This window comes from Lutra lutra, chromosome 16 (genome assembly GCF_902655055.1).
Source record: "Lutra lutra chromosome 16, mLutLut1.2, whole genome shotgun sequence".
Taxonomy (NCBI): domain Eukaryota; kingdom Metazoa; phylum Chordata; class Mammalia; order Carnivora; family Mustelidae; genus Lutra; species Lutra lutra.
The window spans coordinates 20,132,856-20,155,457 of NC_062293.1; the positions used below are offsets into that span (position 1 = coordinate 20,132,856).

The following is a 22,602-nucleotide window of genomic DNA, read 5'->3' on the forward strand; positions in this document are numbered from 1 at the left end:
GATCTTAACGCTCCTGGCCCCTGCCCCAGAATTCCTGCCACCCCCCATCCCAAAGCCTCCAGCACTAGTCATTTTGTCTTCTGAGGAGCACAGACTGCGTTCCAGGGCTAGTGGGCACCCCTAATCCACGGAAGAGGGAGCAGAGTGGTAGCTTTGGAAACATTACAGCATCAGCCACACGGAAGGGGAACAAGACAAGCCCACCGCTGGGGGTCCCCATTACCCAGGTCTGCCCACCCAGGAGCCATGCCAGCAAATTTATGAAAAAAATACTTTATTTGAAAACACTGTTTACACAAATATGTGGCCTATGTACAAAGTACACAAGGATCCCTCTTCTGGTCCCCACCTTCCCTTGGAATGTTTAAACCTTGGACTCCGAACCTCTGCCACCAGCTGCCCCAGCTGTAGGTCACAGTGCCCCAGAGGGACGAGCACTCGAGGCTGGGAGCAAGGCCATCTCAGACCTCAGTGTTCTGCAGCTGTGATGAGGCCTGGTCCAGGTCCACCCAGCAGAGGGGAACGAGATCAGCTTTCACTCCTCACTCAGGATTCCACAGGCACGTAGAAAGCGGCTCTGCTGCAGTCTCTCACTGCAGGTTTTTTCCTCAGGAGGAGAGGGGGGTCAGCCCCGCAAGTCCCTGGCCCTCTGTTCATCCCACCGAGTCTCAGACCAGCTCCTGCCCCTCTCCCACCTCTCCTGGGAGCAAGGTTGCAGAACCTCAGGGAAAGAAAGCTGGGGCCTGATGGAGGGGAGGCGATCACGGAAAAAGCTAGCAGGACTGGGCAACAGCACCACAGACACGAAGCACAGGTCCCCTGGCTGGAGGTTGGGAGGCCCGGAGGCCAAGCAGCTCTGACTTCGGAGCAGCTCTGACAGATTCGACTCCAGTGACCTGTTTCTGCTGCGTTAGGGTCATGCTCTAGATAAGCTCTTGAGGCACAGTCTCCAGTCCATATGTCATTAGATAAAATACAAAATATTACTCAAAACTGAAGCCCAGCCTCCCTCCAGACAGAAAGAACCAACAGATCAACACACGTGCATGACACTGGACAGCACACCCTAAACGCATGCACACACGTTTGGCAGCCAAAGCTGCTAACTCCAGAGCATGACCTAAGCTCAGAGGCATTACCCAGCAGGAAAGGCCCCCCCGCAGGAACAGGGGACCTGCATCGCCTCGAATACCTGCGACAGCAGCAAAAGCAGAGCCCCTCCCATAACAGTCACAGGCCCAGCGGGCTGGCGGGGACCTCAATCTGAACAGCAAGCTGGTGGTTCCTACCACCGCCACCCAGGAGGGCGAAGGCGAGGCAGGCACACCTCGTGCGTGCGTGCGCACACACGTGCACGGGTGGAGGCATCAGTATGCACAGAGACACTAAAAGCCCCATTAACACGACCCCTTCACACTGTGTTGTTTCCAAACGCGTGGGATTAGAATGTTCATGAGAGCGAGCCTCGGGCTGAGGTGAAAAGACCAGCGGGCGGGGAGAGGCGGGGGTCCAGACCGTCCATCCGGCGGCGCAGGAGTTCCTCCACGTGCCGAGCCACGTCCATGGTCTCATCCAAGTCAAATTCTCCATCCTGGTCGAGGACGGCGTCAGGGCTGGGAGAGAGGGGGAGAGGGAGGTCGGAGGGAGCTGGAATGCCTCTGGCCCCCTCCCCATTCAGACCACAGTCTCATGGGAACAGGACTGGCTCTGGTGGGATGCCCCTCCGCCCCCCACCCCCACCCCCAACCTCAAGCTGAAACCGTGTCATGGCTCATTGGCAGATAGATACTCAAGCTCTAGTCTCAACCCTCCCTGCCTCACTGAGGGGGATCAGAGTCCCTCTCCCCTGTTCCTGTCCTCCTCTGCAAAACGAGGTGGTTGGGCCAGTGAATCCTGCCCACTGAGACGCTAGACCACTCAATCATGGGCTCCATTTGCCGAGCACCTGCAAGGGGTGGGACCTTTAAACCATGTGACCCCAGTCCTTAGCCTCCTGTTAAGGCCCGTATTTGCTCAAACTCCACAGAGGGAGAAACTGAGACTCGGCCATGTCTGGAAACTCGCTCTGGGCCACCTGGCTGGCAAATGGATTCAGGACTGGAATTCCAGTCTTTGTGACTCTCAGGCCTACGGTCATACCAGTGCAGCCTGTGCCTCCCAAGCACCCAGACACCCAGCTGGGGCCACCCACAGCTCAGCAGAGAATGAATTCTCTGGGACCTCCAGAAAGGAGCAAGTGATACCCCGTTCCCATCCAACTCCTGACAATAATTGCCCCTTCCGTAGCTACCTTTACAACAGCCTCCCAGAGCTAAATGTGTAACCTCAGTCCTGCCCCCCCACCCCTCCCATCCCATGTGGTAGGTGTTCTTGCCTCCCTTTTACAGAGGAGGAAACTGAGCATCTGGGAGGCTCAATCATTTCCCCAAGGTCACACAGCTAGTCAGCACCAGAGCAAGGACCCTGCCACATGTAGCTTATGCTCTGTGTTTTTACTGGCTGATCTCCCCCTCTGCTCCTGCGCATGGGCCGGAGCCCTGCCTGGGTGGTCTCGAACCCACAGGAGCTCTGGGACCCTTTGCCCACCAGCCCTCTGGGGTCCCGGCCTGAGGCCAGGTGCCCAGTTCCTCCCCGCAGAGCCCCATCAGAACACAACCTACTTCTGGGGGTACATGTTATAATGAGCCGGGGGGCACACGGCTGGGGAGGGGGCCTGGTCCATGTAGGTGGCGCTGGCCCCAGCAGAGTCTGCAGACGCATTCACAAACCTGCAGGAGAAACACGGCAGAGCCTCAGCGGCCTCCGGGCAGCAGCTGACCTGGGGAGGGTTTGGGCGGGGGGCCTTTTTACACCTTTTTGGGGGGCGTGGAAGGGCAAAGTGCCCACTGGGCCTGGGACTCCAGCTGCGGGAGTGGGGACCTGGGTCCTGGTCCCACTGAGGCTAAGCCCAGTTCCCTCTCCAGGGCTAAGCCAGGTTTTAGGGGGGAAGGAAGGGCTGGGCCACACAGGGCTGGTGAGTGGGCGGAGCAGGGCTGAGGGGTGACGGGACTGGGGGAGAGAGAAAGGAGGCAGCAGGAGACCAGAGCCAGACCCTGGGTACTTACTCAGGGACCACTTGCTTGATCTGTGGCTTCACGTATCCATCCACTGCTTTAGCTGCCGAGGGGGGAGCATGATGAGAACCAGCCTCCAGGAGCTCCCAGGTAGTGGAAGCCCACGGCATGCAGTCTGCCTCCTACCCACATCACTGTGAGGCCTCAGCGGTGATGAGATTTCTCCAGACTCCTATAAACACCTGCCCGTGGACCCCGCCCAAGGGGCCACCCAGACCCCTCACTCCAATCTCCTCCTTCCTCCCCCTTTCTTTTCTGGCCCTTTGCTCGCTCTCTCATCACCCCACCCCTGCCAAGGAAGCAGAACCAATGCCAAGCAGCAAACCCAACAGTGGACTGGGGACAAGTTGAAGAGGAAAAACCTGTCCATTTTGCTTCCCATATTCAAGTTGGGGGCAGGTTTGAGGGTGGGAGCCATGAGAGCAGCTGATTAAGATGGGAGTAGTGCATTGTCTGTGGGTATCATTATCCTGGCCAGCTCTGCCTCTTCGTCCTTCAAGGGTGCAGAAGTGAGAATCCACCCAGCTTTCCACTTTGCAGAGAAGAAAGCTGGGTCAGAGGCTTTGTTTTCCCTCTCGGTTGTGAGCCCTGAAATCCCCTCTATGGGCTCCACACCAAGCCACCAACCAAGCCCATGGGGGACATGGCCCCGGGGCTCTTCATGGGGAGTCCCCACTGCCTTGCCCCAAGAGCTTTGCCCACAGGCTGCGGAAGGGCCCAGGAGTATCAGGGCAGGACGCACCGAGCACAGGAGTGTAGTACTTGGAGAAGACCTCGTCCTTGGGCCGGTCGGGAAATACGTAGATGAGATAGCTCAGGTCCCCTAGTCGGTCAGCCAGCGACCGGATGGAGAAGTCCCGCGTGGTGAATGGCTTCAGGTTCCACAGGTTGCGGTCAGCTGTGAAAAGGACGAGCTCATTCCCACCACCCACCACCCTCGGGAGAAGGGTCAGGGTCATGGGGTTTGAGATCTGGTATGTGGAGACATCTGAGTGTTTACTAGCCTGCTCTGCAACCCTCCACCTTGTCTGGAAACTCCTTGGCACAGGGTGAGCAAGTGACCATGGGAACATTCTACTCAGCGAACCAAGCAAGTAGAAGCCAGCAACACTATGTCAGGGCAGAGAAGGGAGAACTCAGAACCGCTGCAGGAGTCCCCCAGCGGCTCTGGAGGCCACAGGGCCAGTGATCTTAAGTTCTCCATGATGGAAAATGGTAGAAAGGCAATGTATTTCTGAGCAACAGTCTTCCCCTACTTTTGAGTTCAGTTCCAGTCTTTCCCCTGGGGAAACCATCTAAGGATGCAGACCTGATGGGGAATGGGGAGCAAGGAAATGGGAGCCAGGGCACTCACGAGAGTCAAACTTCCAGGCAATGGTGATGCCCCCGATTTCAGAGTCGCTAAAGCGTAATAAAAAGGTCCCATCGGGCTTGTTGATGAGCAGGTCATGGGCCTGTTGCTTGTTCACAAAACCTAGGATGGCCCTGGGTGCATGGAGCATAGAGTGTCATTACCAGTCCAGCGTCTCCTGTCCCCTGAGCCCATGGCCTCCCACTCCCGGGGCCCCCCATTCCTCACCCGTCATTCCAATGGGGCTTGTGATGCTTCTTCAGCACCTCCATGACCCCATCAAACCACTGCCAGAAGGTGTAGTTCCAGCCCGGCAAGTTCTCCTGAGAGTCCCCAGGAAACCCCAAGTCAGGGTTTGTCACCCCGTCATCACAGGTGGCCCAGGGAACAGTCTGTGCCATCTTGTCCTCAGGGAAACCCTCTCCCAATCCCTCACCCTACTCGCCCTGCACTCCAGTGGGCCATAAATGGACACAGCCCCCAACCTGCAGCCTGGGGACGAGAGACTAAACCCGCCTCTTGCCTCTCAGGCACAGGGGCAGGGGTAGGAGGTGTCCAGAATTGTGCAAGATGAGATCTCCAAAGTCATTTCTGCCCCCAGTGGACAGAAGGGGACACTGAGGCACAGAGAAAGGAAGGGCCTGGCCACTTAGTTAACCGACCTAGGGCAGGAACTCAAGGATCCAGACTCCCAGCCCCGGGGTTCCTTCCACTGTCCTGCTCCAGCTCACAGAGCTCCGTGCAGTTTCCTGCTACCCCTGCATCTGTTCCCCAGTGTATTAGCCTCCATCTCTCCTGGTTGTAGGAGAGGGCAGGTCGGGATGGAGAGGGGGGCTGCTGACCGAGGCCAGGAACGTGTCTATGAGGTGGGGAAAGCCTGGCGGGGCACAGGTGGCCCCGGGCAGGCAGCTGGCGGCGGGTCCCTCACCCTGTTGAACTGGGACCAGGACACGGACATGCCATTATAGTCTTCAAGGTGGCTGCTGCTGCCGTTGAACAGTTTCTGGGCCAGGAACACGAGGTTCTCCTTGGTCAGGCCGCGGTTGCTCTGCACTTCGGCCTTGAATTTCATGTTGAGCGCCTCACACAGCTGCGGCCACAGCACTTTGTCGGGCACAGCGAATGGCACCCTGCCCTGAGGTGGAGGGAAGAGAAAGCAGACCGAGGGAGTAGGAAATATTTACACGCACGCGCACCCGTGCACATACCCACACACTCGGGCCCACAGACATCAAGAGACAAAGGAGACGAAGAAAGATCCAGAAAAGGAGACACAAACACAAGAAAAAGAAAGGCAGGGCGGTGGGCGCCCGGGTGGCTCAGTTAGTTGAGCCTCTGCCTTCTGCTCAGGTCGTGATCTCAGGGTCCTGGGATGGAGCCCTGCATTGGGCTCCCTGCTCAGTGTGGGACCTGCTTATCCCCATCCCCCATTTGTGCTTTCTCTCACACGTGTGCTCTCAAATAAAAACAAAATCTTAAGAAAAGAAGTGAAAAGAAAAAAGAGAAAAGAAAGGAAAAGAAAAGGAAAGGCAGGGCAGCAGGGGTGGGCATATGGTGATAGAGACCTAGACCAGGAGCCTGGGATAGAGATCAGGGACCCAAACTATAAGCAGAAGGAAGATAAGAGACCAGAGCCCAATAGCTAAGCTCACAGACCTAGGAAATCCCCCTCCTGAGACCCAGAACCCAGACGGAGCCTAAGGACATGCCATAGGCAACATGCTCACGTGAGCTGTCCCTTATCGCACCTCAGCTCCGGTGGGACCCTAAGGTTGACAGGGGACCACCCAGCAGGGCCCCAGGGGCTTGGGGCCGATCCAGGGAGACTCCAGGACAGGGGGTGCTGAGATGGGGGTCCCATGAGGACTCACCGGCTCAGCAAAGGCGTTGTCCCACAGCACGGTGGCGGTTGCATTGTGGTCCTGGCTGCCGTGAACGATGACAACCACGGGAAGGGACAGAGTCTAACAGGAGTCAAAGGAATGAGTGTAGCAGGCACACGACCACATCGAGCCCTCATTCCTCACCCTCAGTCCCACCCACGAAACCTCCCAATGAAACCAAAGCAAAACTAAACAAACAAAAAAACCCCACAACCTAGTTCATCTTGGCCCATTACTTAAGCTCTGTGGCCGGCACCAGATGAGAACACAGCAAGCACGCACCAGCAGAGGGAAACAGGTTTTCTGAGAGCCTTCTGGGCTAAATGGGCCAATGGGCCATGACCGTGTGAGCATTCAGAGCTCTCTGGCTTTCCCAAACCAGTCAGGTGGCCTCAGGGAAGTCTCCACCTTTCTGGGTGACCTGTGGGGGATGGGAGAGCGAGGCCTCCTCACCTTCACCTGGAACACAAGCTCATTGCCGCCAACGCTGAACTGAGACTCAAACAGGACCGTGAATTTCTCCTCCGTCACAGACTCCGCGCCCCTCCGGTCAGCCCGCTTAATCCTCTTCAGTGACTACGGCGGGGGAGGCCAGAGGGAGACGAGGAGAAAGTGGCTGGTTACGGGGACTCGGCCCCGGGCGGACGGGCCCCGCCAGGGGTCAGGCCCTAGACTCACCATGTTCCTGAAGTGCGCACTGAGCGTGCCGGTGGCCTGGTGATACTCCATCACACAGCAGTTGTTCAGGATCTCGCCACTGCACTCGCTGTGGAGAGGTGACCCCCACAGCCACATGGGCCCCAGGCCAGGGGGGTGGCTCTGTGCGTGCCCTGGGCCCAGTGTTCACGCCTGAAAGCCCAGCCAGGAGATGCTGCCCCTCCCCCTTCCCCTTTGAGTATTCCCCTCTGGGCGCCTGGGTGGCTCAGTCGGGTAAGGGGACAACTCTTGTTTTTGGCTCAGCTTGTGATTGCAGGGTCCTGGGATCAAGTCTTACGAGGGGCTCCCTGCTCAGCATGGAGTCTGCTTATCCCTCTCCCCTCTGGTCCTCCCTCTGCCCTCTCCCTGCTCGCGCTCTCTCTCTCTGTGTCTCAGGCCTGAGAGTAAAGCAAAGTCTTCAAGGGTGGGCTCTGGGTCTCTATCATTAGGTTAACAACTCTGTCAGCATTGAGACTGATGCGGGGGCCTTCAGCTCTGACAGTTTCTGGTGCAGCTAAAATAATAAGCATGACCAGGGGCGTCTGGGTGGCTCAGTGGGTTAAGGCCTCTGCCTTTGGCTTGGGTCATGATCTCAGGGTCCTGGGATCAGGCCCTGCATTGGGCTCTCTGCTCAGCAGGGAGCCTGCTTCCCCTCTCTCTCTGCCTGCCTCTCTGCCTACTTGTGATCTCTGTCTGTCAAATAAATAAATTTTTAAAAAATGAAAAAAAATAAATAACCATGACCACAGCCCACAAGGACCCCAGGGTCAAACCCAGCCTGGCTCCCTGGCCTCTTGGGTTCCTCTCCCCTCACTCAGGACAAGCAATCCAGGCCGCCTTATCTGTTTGCCAAACATGCAAACTTGGTGCTACCTCAGGACTTGGGCACCCGCTCTTCCGGGTGCCCCGAACCCTCTTGTTTAGGTCTCAACTCAAACGTCTCCTCAGAAAGGCCTTCTGTGGCCCCTCACGTGGTGAGGTAACATCTATCTGGATGCCATGATGTCACTGTTTTCATTTTCTTTCTAGAGTCTATAGCTTTTTGACACTGCAGGATTACCACAAGCATAGAACTGTCTCCTTCCCCAGCCAAAATTTAACCTCTAAGAACATGAGAACCTCCCTGGCTTCTTTATCATCCTATTCCCAGATGCCACAGTAGGCTCTCAATACACACGACCCAGTCTCCCACTTCACTAATTCACTCCCTCATTCATTGCATCCTTTGTGTGGGCCTGCCCCGATCCCTGGATCCCACCCTGGGTTCTCCAGCCACATTTGCCTTTCCTACACTCTCCTTTCGGATAAGGCCCATGTTTTCTATCTGAGAGTCTCCCCCCCAGCCCCCGCACGCTCTCCCTAGCTGCTCCTATTCATCCTGGTCCTGACACTGTCATTCTGCCCTGCCCCCAGCGCGACCCACTTCCACGGTGCCTTCGGTCTCCCCTGGTGCACACTCCCCTTCTCATGACGGCTGCCAGCTCTGCTGGGCTGGGCGAAGACAGAGCCAAGTACGGTGTGGACTGCAGCTCTGTCCCAGGGATTAGCACAGGTAGCTGAACAAGCCAGCAGTGCAATCCATGTTGACCTACTATGTGTCAAGAAGAACAATGTGTATCCCAGGACAGACAGAAAGAACCAGAGAAACACTGCACCACGGCTATAGGGAGGGAAGCTGAGCTGCCTCCATCACCCAGAACCTTAGTTACAGAACAGACAGGAACTCCCAGTCCAGAACATAGGGAGCAGAGAGAAACACGTACTTGCGGGTGTTCTCGTTCTTGAGCAGTGACTTGGCCTGCTGCTCGCTGATGATGGTAGCCTTCACCTGGGGGGGGTTCATGTGCACGTTCAGCTTCCCGCCCACCAGCAGGCGCACCGTCGCTGCAAACTTGGTCTGGGTCTTCAGGACCTGAGGGGGCTGCTTCTCAATGATGAACGTGCTGCGGGGACACAAGGCACCAGATCACACATGATGCTGACTCAGGGGACAGGGCCTGCCCACCGACGTGGGGAGGCTACCGGGGCTCGGCAGGCAAAGGAAGGGCACACGGCACAGCTCCTGTTCCCGGGGAGGCCACCGAGAGTCAGAGGAGGTGGTGGGAGGGGAGGCAGTGACATGACTCAGCAGCTGGCCCAGGCTGGGGGGGGGCAAGGGCAGTCCACGGAGAGTCCACAACAGAGACTGGGCAAGGTCAACACCAAGCAGCCACTGCAACTGAGGACAGAGAGGGATGGAGGCCCAAGGGAAAAGAGACAAGGACTCCAATGAGAGCCCCCGTACTGCAACCCCGGTGGGCAAAGCACCCCGGCCTGCTCCACGCCAACCACCCAGGGGCTGGGCGTACTGGAGGCGGCAATCACCTGGTCACCAGGGCTGAGATGATGTCTGTGATGGTGGCGTTGACCTCAGCCAGCATCTCCTCCACTGGGCCGGGGATGGGCAGCTGCTGGCAGAGGTGCTCAGCCCTGCGGATCTGCTGCCGGTTCTGCCAGATGATCTCGGCCAACTTCTCACACCTGCACGGGAGCCCCGGCCACCGGGAGGACAATGGTATCACCCCACACCCCAGGCTCCAGGCCGAGAGGCCCCAGTCTGGGGAGAACGCCCCAAGACCCAGCTCCTCGCTTGTGCTGGAAGGTTCTGCACCTCAGCCACTTCTGGCCCCGGAGCAGAGTGCCCCCCGCCTTTCAGGAACATAGAGCTGCGCGGGACTAGCGCCCCGGAACCGGTCTGCTCCGCCTGAGGCTCACTCTACATACCCAGCCCTGTCCCCCTCCCCAGCACGGGAACTCCCTTCCTGGGCACGTGGCACATGACGGGGCCCCAAAGCTGGCATCAGGAGCCAGAACCCTCGGTGAACTAAGCCTTGCTGCAGCACAGAGAGAGCTGGCTGCCCAAGGAGACGCCAGAAGCAGCGCCCCTGCCCCCAGCCACCCCCAATCACCATTACCAGGACTGCAGCACGTCCAGGCTGCCCTCGGGGGGCCCTCCGTTCCCTGCCAGCTGTTGCCGCCGCTTCCACTGGATCAGCTCATCGTCCAGAATGATGGTCTGCTGCTTCCGCAGCAGCTGCAGGGTCTTCTGGTGCTTCTCGGCCAGCTCCTGAAGGCAGGTGGGGACAGCAGGCCCTTCTGGGCTCCCGCAGAACAGCCCTCACTCGGGAGGCAGGGCTGGGGACCAGGCCCCGGGCACAGGCCCTCCCCTCTCCCAAACCCGCTCTGCCTCACATGCTCCCCACAGGAAAGAAGGTTCTGGCCTCCAGCTCTCCAGGGTCCCGCTCTCCTCCCGGCCCTAGCCTTCTCTCGGGCTCCCCGGATGGCCTGGGATGTGGGCCTCCGCACTTGGGAGCAGAGGACGCAGACCACACTTACCACGCGGTACTGCTGCAGCGTCTGGGCCTCATGCTGCAGCCAGGCCTCCAGAGACACCTGCTTCTGCTGGAGGGCCGTCTCCCGGCTCAGACGCTCCTGCGGACTCAGCTGGGACAGCCCGGCAAATTGAGCTAGAAGAGGCGATGGGACACCCGTGACCATCATTTCCTGGCTTCCTGCAGGAAGCCCAGTAGAACACCAACACCTGTTCTGGAGGCAAGGCCCTGAGGGTCTGCCCAACATCGGACCGATGGCAACTTGGGGCTCCAGCAGCCAAGGGAGCCAGACCTGAGCGGGCTCTGGGCCCTGGCCTCTCGACTTTGATCTCCCCTTTAGGGACTGTGCAGATGGAAGCCTGCGGGCACAGCCCCCCGAGGCCTCCCTTCCCATCTTAGTCTACACAGCTGCCTGCCCAGACCTCCTCACGCCACACGGGGGTCCAGCGTGGAGCCTTGCTGCCTGGTTCCACGTGTGCCCTCACCATTTCCTAACTGGGGAACCTCGGGCAAATCATTTCTCTCTTCTGGGTCTCAGTTTACCCACGTGCAAAATGGCAGAATCTTGGCCCCTGCCTAAGTGAGTCGACAAGGAATAAGTAAGTGATGATCCACCAAAGGCTCAAGGAACCTCCCGGCTCGTGGGCCCTGAAGGTCAGAGCTGGTCCTTCCTGGGCAGTGGCTTCCAGTGCAGGTTACAGGGTGCCAGAGACAAGCGGCTGCTCAGTCCGACCCCACACAGAAGGACCACCTAGGGAAGCCCCTGCCCCACAGGCTCTGTCCTGCCCCAGGAGCCCAGCAGCCTCTCCTCTGGAACAAGGGGTTTCTCCAGGTGCTGGCAGGGGCCTAACATGTTGGTTTGTCCAGGCTGGGTGACTGTGAGCTCAGCGGACCAACCAGAAGGAGATGGAGAGGCACAGACAGGCACACACAGGGACAGAAGGAGAAGGTGGTGAGTAGGAGGAAATGTCCAGCGCCCAGTGGCAGCAACACTTCTCAGGACAGGGAGGCAGCTTCTCTCCATGCTAGCGTGAGGCTCTCATCCATGGCATGAAGGGGGAGTCAGGGAGGCCTCCTTACCGTTTTACCAAAAATCTATTATGAAATACTTCAGACCCAGGGAAGGTAGAAAGAGTGATGCAAGGAACACCTGCGTATTGATAACCCAGCTGAAGAAACCACAGGGAAAGCCACCTGTACGTCCTTCCCTGCTTGCAAACCCATCCCGGCCTCCAAAGGTAACCACTGTCCTCCACACTGGGATTATCACGGCCTGCCCAGCGTCTTGCTGAGTATCCCAGTGTCCTCACTTGGGCTGAGACAAGGAGATGGGAGCATCAGCATATCGTGGTCGAGGGCCATGTCACACTCACCGAGGCCCTGCCTCGTGGACACACAAGCTGGGACAGACAAAAGGAACTCGAGACAGCCCGGGAAAGCCCTAGCACTGGAAGAGAACTGGAAATACGGTTCTGATCCCTCGTGGACACACAAGCTGGGACAGATGAAAGCAACTCGAGACAGCCCGGGAAAGTCCCAGCACTGGAGGAGAACTGGAAATACGGTTCTGATCCCATGACTGGGGACTGAGAGAGAAGACTACCGTACAGCCATGGCACACAGCAGAGTAGTCTGAGGCCACCTCAGAATTCCTGCCACCCACAGGGGGTGCTAGTGATCCCCATACCTGGGCCCAACCTCCCTAAGCCAGTGACCCACTTAGGTCTCCCCTGGTACTCTGTGGAAGCTTCTGGGAGGGAGGTCAGGAGATGGGAGGCAATTCTCTGCTCCACTGGAGGGAGCTGAGCCTTCTCTTGCACAAACAGAACAATAGTCTGTGTTTCTGATGAGTCAACTTGATAAATGAGACTGAACTGACATTGCATGGTGGGTAGAAACCCAAAGCAGAATCTAATGCAAACCCATAAATAGGAAACAGAAAACCCAAGAAGGGGACTGGAAGTACTATCAACCATCAAAGACTGGGGTTAGAACTGACAGCCTGGGGCAGAACGTGTGGCTTTTGCTCAGGTCATGATCTCAGGGTCCTGAGAAAGAGCCTTGCAACAGGCTCTGTGCCCAATGGGGAGTCTGCTTTTCCCTCTTCCTCTGCTCCTCCCCTCACATGTTCTCTCTCTCTCTCAAATAAATAAAATCTTAAAACAAACAAACAAACAAAAAACAACTGACAGCCTGAATTCTCCTGTTCCTTTATCTAGGAAGAGGACCACCCTTTCTCTGGGGTCAGTCCAAGATGGATTCAGAGGAACATGCTAGAATCATCCCACCAACATTTACTTAACACCTACTATGATTCTGGCAACGTGTTGAGGAATTCAGAGTATGGGAAACACTGACACAGCAGGGTGAGGAGAGCTTAAATAGTTAAATTAAAACAGCATAGGGGCACCTGGGTGGTTCAGCCAACTAAGCATAAGCATCGGACTCTTGATTTCTGCTCAGGTAATGATCTCAGGGTACTGAGATAGAGCCCTGCATGGGGCTCTGCACTCAACCGGGAGTCTGCTTCTCTCCTTCTCCTTCTCCCCCTGCCCCAAACCCCGCATGCTCTCTCTCTCTCTCTCTCTCTCTCAAATAAATAACTAAATAAATCTTAAAAAGAAATAAAACATCATAACAGCATTCTAAAAAAAAAAATTCGAACAGTTTTAAAAAGGGAGGAATAGAAGAAAATAATTAAACATTTAGGAGAAAACAGAAAATAAACATTAAAATGTAGATCTCAGTGCAACTGTATTAAATAGTATGTTAAATATTAGTGGACTAAACATCTCTATTAAAAGCAGAAATTGTCAGAATACTCATAAAAGCAAGACTCAACGATATGGTATCCACATTTTAAATTTAAAAAACATGTTATCAAGATGCCCTATGGGGGCACCTGGGTGGCTCAGTGGGTTAAAGCCTCTGCCTTCAGCTCAGGTCATGATCTCAGGGTCCTGGGATCGAGCCCCACATGGGGTTCTCTGCTCAGCAGGGAGCCTGCTTTCCTTCCTCTCTCTGCCTGCCTCTCTGCCTACCTGTGATCTCTGTCTCTGTCAAATAAATAAATAAAATCTTAAAAAAAAAAACAAACATAAAAAAAGATGCCCTGTGGCTATATAGAATAAGAAGGCTGAAGTAGACTTCAAAACAAAAGGTATTACCAGAGATCAAGAAGGGCATTTCATAGTTATTAAGGTATCAGTCAATCAGAAAGATATTATAATCATAAACTTAAATGCATCTAATAACAAAGCTTCAAAACACACAAAGAAAATATTTACAGAGATAACTAGAGAAGTGGACAATTCCACAATATAATAGGAGATTTTGATCCTTCTCTTTTACCACCTGATAGAACAATTAGGCAAAAAAAAAAAAAAAGAAAGAAATCAATAAAGGCTGAGATCACAGTGGTTCTCAAAGTGTGGACCAGGGATCTCTAGAGGGTTCCCAAGAACTCTACTGGCAGCCTACAAAGCCAAAACTGTTTTTATAAGGTCAGAAGACCTTACTTGCCTTTTTCTCTTTCAATCTCTTATAGGAATACAGTGACATTTTCTAAAGGCTTTAAGATATGTGATATTACAATAGATTGAAAGCAAGACCCAGGGTGCCTGGGTGGCTCAGTGGGTTGGGCCTCTGCCTTCGGCTCGGGTCATGATCCCAGGGCCCTGGGATTGAGCCCCGCATCAGGCTCTCTGCTCGACGGGGAGCCTGCTTCCCCCACCGACCCCGGCCTGCCTCTCTGCCTACTTGTGATCTCTGTCAAATAAATAAATAAATAAAATCTTTAAAAAAAAGAAAGCAAGACCTAGGTATCTCCTATTAAGCCTCACATTAAAGAGATGTGTAAAAATCTAAAGCAATGCTTCTTGCTAAACTTTGTTTTGGAAAATACAGACGTTGGTTTGGGTGACTTTTTTAGTGAAACTTTTTTATGTTTACATTATTTAACTTAAAATTGCTACTTTTAAATGAAACAATGGTGAGACATGCACTCTTTTGAAGTCCACAAGATACATTCACCAAGATACAGCATACACTGGGCCATAAAACATGTCTCAATAAATTTAAAAGAACTGAGATCATTTAGAGTATGTTCTCTGACAATGGTGGAATTCAATAATAAAATGCAAACCAAATCAATAACGATATGACATAGAAGGGAAAAAACCCAAATACTTGGAAATTAAACAACATAATCCTAAATAATGTGTGGACAAAATAATTATTCAGAAAAGAAATATTTCAAAACTGAATAATAATGAATATACAGCATTCGTTAAAATCATGAAATGCAGCTAAAGCATTGCTTGGAGGGAAATTTAAAGCTCTGAATATATGTATCAGAAAAGAAAGGTCTAAAGTCAATTACCTAAGGTTTTACCTTAAGAAGCCAGAGAAAGAAGAGTAAAAGGAAAGGCAGCTTGACAATTCCTGTTCTCAAGAGTATGGGATGGAACACCTCTGGGATCAGTCTGGAGTTGCAGGACGATGGGCCAGGTCTCAAGGCTCATCAGATCATACTGGGAGTTAATATGCTCTGAGTTAAATTTTCTTTCCCCACACACTTATCACAATAGCCACTGGCGAACTACAGACCTAGGAGACATGACAATGTTTCACTGTCACCTCCACTTCCCAGTTCCATCTCCTATCGGGAAAGCTCAAGAAGGGGCATTTCTGGAGTCCCACCTCTCCCCAGGCTGGTTCAACCAGAAGACTCCCCACCTAAGTCCTCCCTCTGAGTGGGGAACACTTTGTCCGTGTTCATCCAGTCATTGAGATAATCACTGAATACCTACAATCAGGGGGAGAATATTGTTTAGTAAAGTACTGGAATTTTATGACATTATCTCTAGTTGAGATCTGGTACTGCAACTTATAAGCAATCCAGGCCACATTACTAGAACCATCTACAAAATAGGAATAATACAGCTACCTACTTTTGGGGACTATTGTAAAGTCTGGATTGAAAAATGCATGCATGCAAGAGAAAAGAAAAATGCATGCAAAGGGCTGAGCTTGGGGTCTGGCCCATAGCAGGGGCTCAGTAGGAACTATTACTTCTCCAAAGCTTTGGGTAAGGCTCTGTGGAGACAGACACAGACACAGCCCCAACCCTGCAGGAGCACACAGAGTGGTCCTCACTCCTGGCCCATGACACACACCACCCTGGTCATGCGGGCCTCACCCTGGATCCGCAGGCTCTCCTGATACTGGATGATGAAGTACTCCTGGGTCTGCTGCAGCTTCTTCAGTTCATTCTCTGTGTCCTGTGTGACCAGCCGCAGCTCCTCAAATGTCTGGTTGATCTGGAGGTGTTTCTGGGACATGGCGTCAACCAGGATCCCAGCTGGAGAATTCCCCTGGGGACATAGCAGTGGGAGAGTGCGGGCAGCACGGGTTGGAACTGGTATGGAGTTGGAAAGGAGGGGGAAACAGGGGACCTGGCAGATTATGGCAACTTCATAAAGGATGGGGGAAACTTCTGTTGTAGCTCTGGCCTCCACCAGAGTCACCCAAACAGGGTCCATCTAAGCCCTCTTTGGAGAGAGTAGAACTCAGCACAGCCAGGAGTTATCTGGGTTTGCAGACTAATGATGGTGACCCCTCGTTCCACATTCATTCACCGACGCGATGCCACGGACCATGTGAAGTGCTGGGGACACGACGGGGAACAAGGCTGTGTGAACACACAGCATCTGTGTCCTCACTCAAGACCTTCTTGTAACTGAGGAAAGTTATAGGGGAGGTATAAGTAAGGCCATTTAAGTGACCCAGTCTGATCTACTACTTCCACAACTGGCTGAGAGGAGACGAAATCATCAGGGCCTGTCCAGTAAACTGTTCTCAGAATAAAATCCAAACTCCTTCCCATAGCCTCCACTGCTCTAGTGGAGAGCTTCTACCTACCTCCACCACTCCCCAGTATGACTGCTGCCCAAGCACACCAGGTACTTTCCGTTCTTTGAATATACAAACATGTTCCTGCCTCAGGGCCTCTGCACTTGTTGTTCCTTCTCATGGAACATTCTAACACCAAATCTTCCTAAGGCTGGCATTTCAACTGGCACCTTTTCAGATTGGCTTTCTCTGATGGGCCAATTTCAAATAGCAACACCCTTATCTGAAAGTGTCTTATTCCTTTATGTTTTTATTTCTATCTTGTCTGCCTCCATGCACTAGGATATAAGCTCTCAAGTGCTAGAACCTTGTCTGTCTTGTATGCCACAAAATCCCCAAAGGGTAGCACGTCAGAGGTTTTCAAGAATAGCCTGATGGTTTGGAGAAGGAACGATTTTCCTCGTGACCATGACAACATGTATGCCATAGAAATGTATTTCTTTTCTTTTCTTTTTTTTTAGACATGTATTTCTTAACTGGAGTGGAATTCATTTGTATGTTTACAGATAGTTCTGTGGTGGCAACAAGTCAACGGCTACAACAGTTTTCCCAGAAGACTCTTTGTGACCTGGCTTCTACCCCCTCTCTGGCTTTACCTACTGGGGCTCCCCAACTGGCTCCCTTCTCCCCAATATCACTGACCCCTTGCAAGTCTTCAGATGTGTTGATGGCTCCTGCCTTCCTGCCCACACATATAATACTCTTGTTACTTTTGTTCATCTTTCCTTCTTCTTCCCCTTTTCTCCCTGTTTGGACACTCTTGTCCTCAAGACATCCCCCGGCCAGGCTGCCCTAGTCTGAGTTGGGTACTTTTTCCATATATGCCCCCTTAGTACCCAGCTCACCCCTACTCATCCCTAGAGAATCTATCATTGCTTGAATCCCTTTTAGGTAGGGACCAGGCTTTTGTCTGTTTCTCTAGTCCTAGCCCAGTGTCAGACACCACAGGACCTCCATACATGTTAACTGAATGAACTGTAAAATTCCTGAAATCAGCATCCACTGCAATAAATAAATATGCTCTCGGCACTATTCTGTGGTCTTTACCCATGTGTGGCCACTTTATGAAATTCATCTTGCGGGGTGCCTGGGTGGCTCAGTGGGTTAAGGCCTCTGCCTTTGGCTCAGGTCATGATCCCAGGGTCCTGGGATCAAGCCCCACATTGGGCTCTCTGCTCAGCAGGGAGCCTGCTTACCCCTCTCTCTGCCTGCCTCTCTGCCTACTTGTGATCTCTGTCTGTCAAATAAACAAATAAAATCTTAAAAAAAAAAAAAAAAGAAATTCATCTTGCTTTACTCTAGATAAGATAATATCGATCCCATTGTTCAATCAGATGTTCAATGCCTTCATGATTAGAGAGCTTGGGGGATGAGTCACTTTCTGCCTCTCTGGACCTCACCTCTTGGAGCTTACCAGGGTTCTCTTCCAACCCAGACCTCAGCTCCACCTCCCCTCACAGACACCACCAGAGAACATTTCTTCTTTTAACCCTAGCACCATTTATTAAACGACAAATACTTCTTCTCCCTGGTGGCTTGTGATCCCACGTCTAACGCGGGTTGAATTTGCAGGGTGTGTGTGTGTGTGTGTGTGTGTGTGTGAATTTGCAGGGTGTGTGTGTGTGTGTGTGTGTGTGTGTGTGTGTGTGTGTGTAGGGCTTCCTTTTCTGTTTCATTAGTCTGTTTGTCTATTCATGGCCCACACAGTATCTCATTTAACCCTGACACTAACTCTATAAGGAAGATACTGTTACTAGCCCCATTTACAACTGAAAAAACAGAGGGTCAGTGAGGTTAAGTAACTTGTTCAAGTCACACAGCTAGTAAGTGATTGAGCAGGGGGCCCTGAAGCCAGGGCCTGAAGAGAAGGTACAGGGACTGTAACGACCATGTGCTGTTGCTTCTCACACTTGCCCATGTCCCTTATCTCCTTGGTGCTCTCTTGTCAGCATTTATAGAATACAGTTTGTCTGCAGAAAAAGGCTTATAGAAGGACTTCCCAGCTCCTCTCCGAACACCCACGGGACACTCACATTGTTGGCTTCTCGCACCAGCCTCTGTTCATTGTACAGAATATGTCGGATGCAGCGGACCAGCTCCATGGGACAGCGGTCATACGTGTTCTGAAAGAATCCAATAGCAGTTACAATTGGCCTCCTGACATTCCCATCATGGCCCCCCACAGTGCCATGTGCCCCCCCCACTTCCTCTCCTCTAGCCTCTGCCTCAGCTTTCCTCAAGAAACCTCAGGAACTGTCACCAGACACCTCTATCCCTCCTTGACTCGATTCCCCTCTACCCAGATCTTCATATCTGGTTTGCAGTGCATTAGAAACCCAGTTTCCAAAGTTTCCAAAGCTCCTCCAATCTACTTCATCGCCTTTGACCTTCAGAGCACCGATACCTTGAAGTCCACAGAAACTATTAGCCCCATTTTGCAGGTGAGAAAACTGATGCTCAGAAAGGTTAAGTACTTGTCCAGAAGCAAACAAGTGAGCAGATGACTCAAGACTTGGAGAATCCAATGCCAAGGCCAAGGTACTTTCTACTGTTGCCCTGGCCTTGGGTTCCTATTTTGCCTTCCTCTTCCTCCCAGCTTTCTCCTGTTTCTTCCCTCTTCTGTGATGGACTTTTTATCTCCCTGACACCCTGCTGCTTGTATTTAAGAAGGGTTCTGTGAGGAATACAAGTAAGTTCCAATAAATGCTCGACTGTGATTACCAACCACACCTCTTTCCTGCTTCCACAAAAACTTCCTTTCTCCCCTATACTATCCCTGTTACCTCCCCTACCCCCCACAGAGAAGGAGAAGGCACAACTGTACAACTACATCCTTCATTCAATGCTCTTCTATCCAGCTCTTGCCTCCAGGGCAATTTTGCTCCTTGTCCACCTGACTTCAGCAGTTCTCCCACCTTTAAAAGAGTCCTAGGAGGGACGTCTGCTTGCCTCATTCCTCATTTCTAGGAGCTTTCAGTCTTCCTTTGTCAAACAAATACTCTTGACTCAATCTACCTCCATCCCTTTTGCTTGATCTGTTTCGAATGCCACTTCACCCAACTCCCTTCTGTTGCGGACAAACACACCCCACCTTTCGCTTTTTAGCATGCTCAAGGAATCTGACAGGTCTGATTTAGAAAGAGGGGGTGGGGGAAATTGAAGAGCAGAAAAGTTACCGATCAGCTCAGGGTCACACGGTGAGTCAGTGACCAGGCCAGGAAAAAACCCAGGGGTTCTGTTGCTGGAAAGAAAAGGCAGACACTGCTTTCCTGCAGATGAGCGGGCGTTCACACCCACCTGGAGCTGCGTGGCATAGTGCCCCAGCTTGATCTTCAGTAAGAACCCATCCTCCCCGACTTGGTGCTCCGCCTTCTTCTGCAGCTCCTGCACCAGGCCCTCCAGGAGCTGGGTGGCCTGGCCTTGGTCCTGGGGATTCTCTGGGTCGATGGCATCCCTTGGGGCAGGGCAGGGGAGAGAAGACTACCATGGCGTCTCCTTGGGCAAGGAGGTCAGGCACCAAGAGGGAGTCGGAAATCCCAGGCTCCAGACTAAGGGCACTCCAGAGCCCACAAGACTTGTTCTGGGCAACTCCACAGGCATCACGGTCTAGAAACACCCCCTCCCTTCCCAAGGTCCCATTTCCCTGTTCCCCTTTCCCAGGGACACCACCCCTTCTGCAGGAGAGGCAGAAAGGGCTAGAATCACACCAAAATACAGAGAAGCGCTAAAGGTCAAAGGGCCTGTGGTAGCGCGCCCCCCCCACTCTCCCGTAGATGATGGCCCAGGGCAGGGGACTTACCATGGCTGGCTCTCAATCCACTGGGCCAAGTAGTGCCGAACCTCGATGGGGAAGTGCTGCCCGTACAGCACCTGCATCTGGCGCAGCGCATCTCCCTGCAGCTGCTGGGCTTGGATCCAGCCCGCCATGTCCGTTCACCTAGGGCGAGCAGAGGGCTGCAGAGGCTTCTCCTCGACAGGAGCAAGGGCTGCCCCGCCTCTGGCCCTACCATGCCCACCCGTCCCTGGACCGCGGTCAGGGCAGGCTCCTCCCCTCCCACAGACACGCTTTCCTGTGCGGGAAGAAAGTCCGTGAGGAGGGGAAGGCCGCCCTGCCCTCCAACAAGGAACCCGCTAAGGCTTGGGGAGGGGCTCTCGAAAGTCAGGTGCCCTCCCCCTCTTCCTCTCCCCTTGCCCCACCGGGGCTTCCCCGGAGGCGGGGGACAGCTAGAAAACTGAAAGAGAAACTTGACGCGGAGGCCCACGGGCCCTCTAGGGAGGGCTGCAAGACCCCCCACCACCCCGGTCCCCCGCCCAGCCCGGAGCCCCGAGTCCCAATTTCTGGGCGGGGGGTTGGGGGGTGGAGTTTTTATTCCAGCCCAAACTTAAGGCACCGACGGCTCCCACGGAACGGCTCGGTCCCCGCCGGCACGTGGCTGGGGGGGGGGGTTGAGGAGGGAGGGCTGGGAAGACAGAGGCTGCCTCTTCGGAGGCTCCCCCCGCCCCGCGCCGGACCCCCACGTTCTCCCACTGTCCGGCCCGACAGCGCCCCCTGCTCCCCGCGGGTGGGGACTGCGCCCACCCTCGGCTCCCTCCCGGCGTCCGCGTCCAGTGTCCGGCGCCCCGCGCCCGGCGCGGAAGCCAAAGCTCCCTCTTGGTCCCGCACACCGGTCCCCGCGCTCCCAGCCGGCCGTCGGGCTCCGAGTCCCGGGGCGCGCGGGCCCGAGGTGGGAGTCGAGTGTCCCATCTCCGCGCGCGCCGCTCGGGACGCGCTGGCGAGCCACCCACCTGGTGGCGCCGAGCCGTCCGGCGACAGGGCCGGCTGTCCGCCCCGCGGCTCTTGCTCCGGGCCTGGGCTCCGGCGGCGGCGGCGGCGGCGGCTGTTACTACAGGAAGGAGCAGAGAGCAGCGATTTCCTCCTCGAAGGTCAGCTGCCTCTGATAGACCATACACAGCGCGCGAGCTCTCGCCAACACCCCTCCCAGCCTCTGTCGCTCCCTCCTTGCCTCCGCCCTCGGTCGCTGGCTCCCCCGGTGAGTGCGCAGCGGCGGCCGCGGCCGGGCCCCTAGCGGCGAGGCTGGCCGGTGCCGCGCGTGGGGGCTGCCCCGACGGCGGGGTCCCCCCGGAGTCCCAGGCAGCCCTAACCCGCGAGCCGCGGACAGGCGGGCAGCAGGCGCTGGAGTGGCCGGGGCGGCGGGGGGGGGCGGCGGTAATAGGGGTGGGAGAGCCGGGAAACCCCGGCCTCTGGAAATCCCAAACCAAGGCCTCAGTTTTCTCACCTGTAAAAAGGGAGGAGGGGAGTGTTGGACTAGCTGGAGATGACTTCCAGCTCTGCGTTTGTCATCCCTTAAGTGTCTAAATTAAAAAAGTAAATGTAAATGTGTGTGTGTGTGTGTGTGTGTGTGTGTGTGTGTGTTTCTGTGGGTTGGGGACACAGCTTTTGTGACCTCAGAGGCAAAGCGGTAGGGAGGGGAAAGACTGGGGATTCCAGAGAAGGCAGCTCACCACCAGGGCTCCACCTTCCATCACTCCCACCACCCTGCACTCGCCCCTGCAGTGGAAACAGGAAAGAACCTTGGCAGTCTGAAGTTTCAAATCCCTCCCCAAAATTTTGCAGATAAGAAATGGAAGTCCAGAGAGGGGAAGGAGCTTGCCCAGGGTCACACAGGAGGCATCTATAGCCTGGTCTGCAGACTATGATCCCTAAATGATCCTGCCCACCCACTGCTCACCGGGTCCAGTCCCAACTGAGGCTGGTCCTACCTTCAGAAAGGCTGTCTTAAAACCTTACAAATTCACAGCTGCCCAAAGGCCTTGCCAGAGCCGGGCACGCCCTCCTTGAGCCTTGCCTGGGTCACTACCCCCTCCCTACAGGGCCTGCTGAATTGGGCAAGGCTGGGCTGGAAGCCTTCCATCCCCTTTGCCCAGCTTCCCTCTCCTCTGGGCCTCCCCTCTGCCTGGCAGCTGGAATTGGCAGCACCAAGGGAGGGCCTCGCTGGGCTAGGACCATGTGTCCTGGAGGGAATCGTTCTCATCTACCTCCCTCCCTCCCTATGCCTTCTTGGATCTACCCTTTTCTCTCCATTCCCTCCCCCCTCTCATTCCTCCCCCACCTTCTTGCCCCTCAGTACCTTCCCCACTTTTGTTCTTTTTCCTTCAGAGAAAAAGCCAAGTTTCCAGCCACAGAAGCTGGGATCTCTGGGTCTCGCACACCGCTGAGTCTCTTAGGCTCATGGAGGGGGAAGCACATGGCCCCTCCCTTACTTCTTTCCTCACTC

General features: G+C 54.5%; 1 protein-coding gene across 2 annotated transcripts; it reads right to left on the reverse strand.

Moving 5' to 3' along the window:
- Positions 1 to 257: 257 nt before the first annotated feature.
- STAT5A (signal transducer and activator of transcription 5A) lies at positions 258 to 21,295 on the reverse strand. 2 transcript variants are annotated; one of them, XM_047707453.1, is made up of 19 exons: positions 21,113 to 21,295; positions 20,127 to 20,264; positions 19,625 to 19,781; positions 18,361 to 18,450; positions 15,615 to 15,789; positions 10,419 to 10,549; positions 9,998 to 10,149; positions 9,408 to 9,563; positions 8,807 to 8,986; positions 7,026 to 7,113; positions 6,801 to 6,923; positions 6,336 to 6,428; positions 5,393 to 5,599; positions 4,693 to 4,787; positions 4,468 to 4,598; positions 3,856 to 4,011; positions 3,105 to 3,156; positions 2,661 to 2,768; positions 258 to 1,613 (listed from the first exon to the last, which is right to left on the reverse strand). In XM_047707453.1, exons 2-19 carry the CDS (start codon positions 20,252 to 20,254, stop codon positions 1,451 to 1,453), a joined length of 2,385 nt encoding a protein of 794 aa, XP_047563409.1. In that variant the 5' UTR covers positions 20,255 to 20,264; positions 21,113 to 21,295; the 3' UTR covers positions 258 to 1,450. The 2 variants fall into 2 exon arrangements, with proteins under 2 accessions (XP_047563409.1, XP_047563410.1); XM_047707454.1 differs by lacking the exons at positions 19,625 to 19,781; positions 20,127 to 20,264; positions 21,113 to 21,295 and adding an exon at positions 19,504 to 19,572.
- Positions 21,296 to 22,602: the final 1,307 nt, after the last annotated feature.

Excerpts from the sequence above, each read along its gene's own strand:
- STAT5A (XM_047707453.1), bottom strand. The coding sequence starts at position 20,254 with ATGGCGGGCTGGATCCAAGCCCAGCAGCTGCAGGGAGATGCGCTGCGC. Across the intron at positions 19,782-20,126 it reads TGGATTGAGAGCCAGCCATG|GGATGCCATCGACCCAGAGA; the intron begins GTAAGTCCCCTG and ends CCCTGCCCCAAG. Across the intron at positions 7,114-8,806 it reads AAGAACGAGAACACCCGCAA|CGAGTGCAGTGGCGAGATCC; the intron begins GTACGTGTTTCT and ends ACCTCTCCACAG.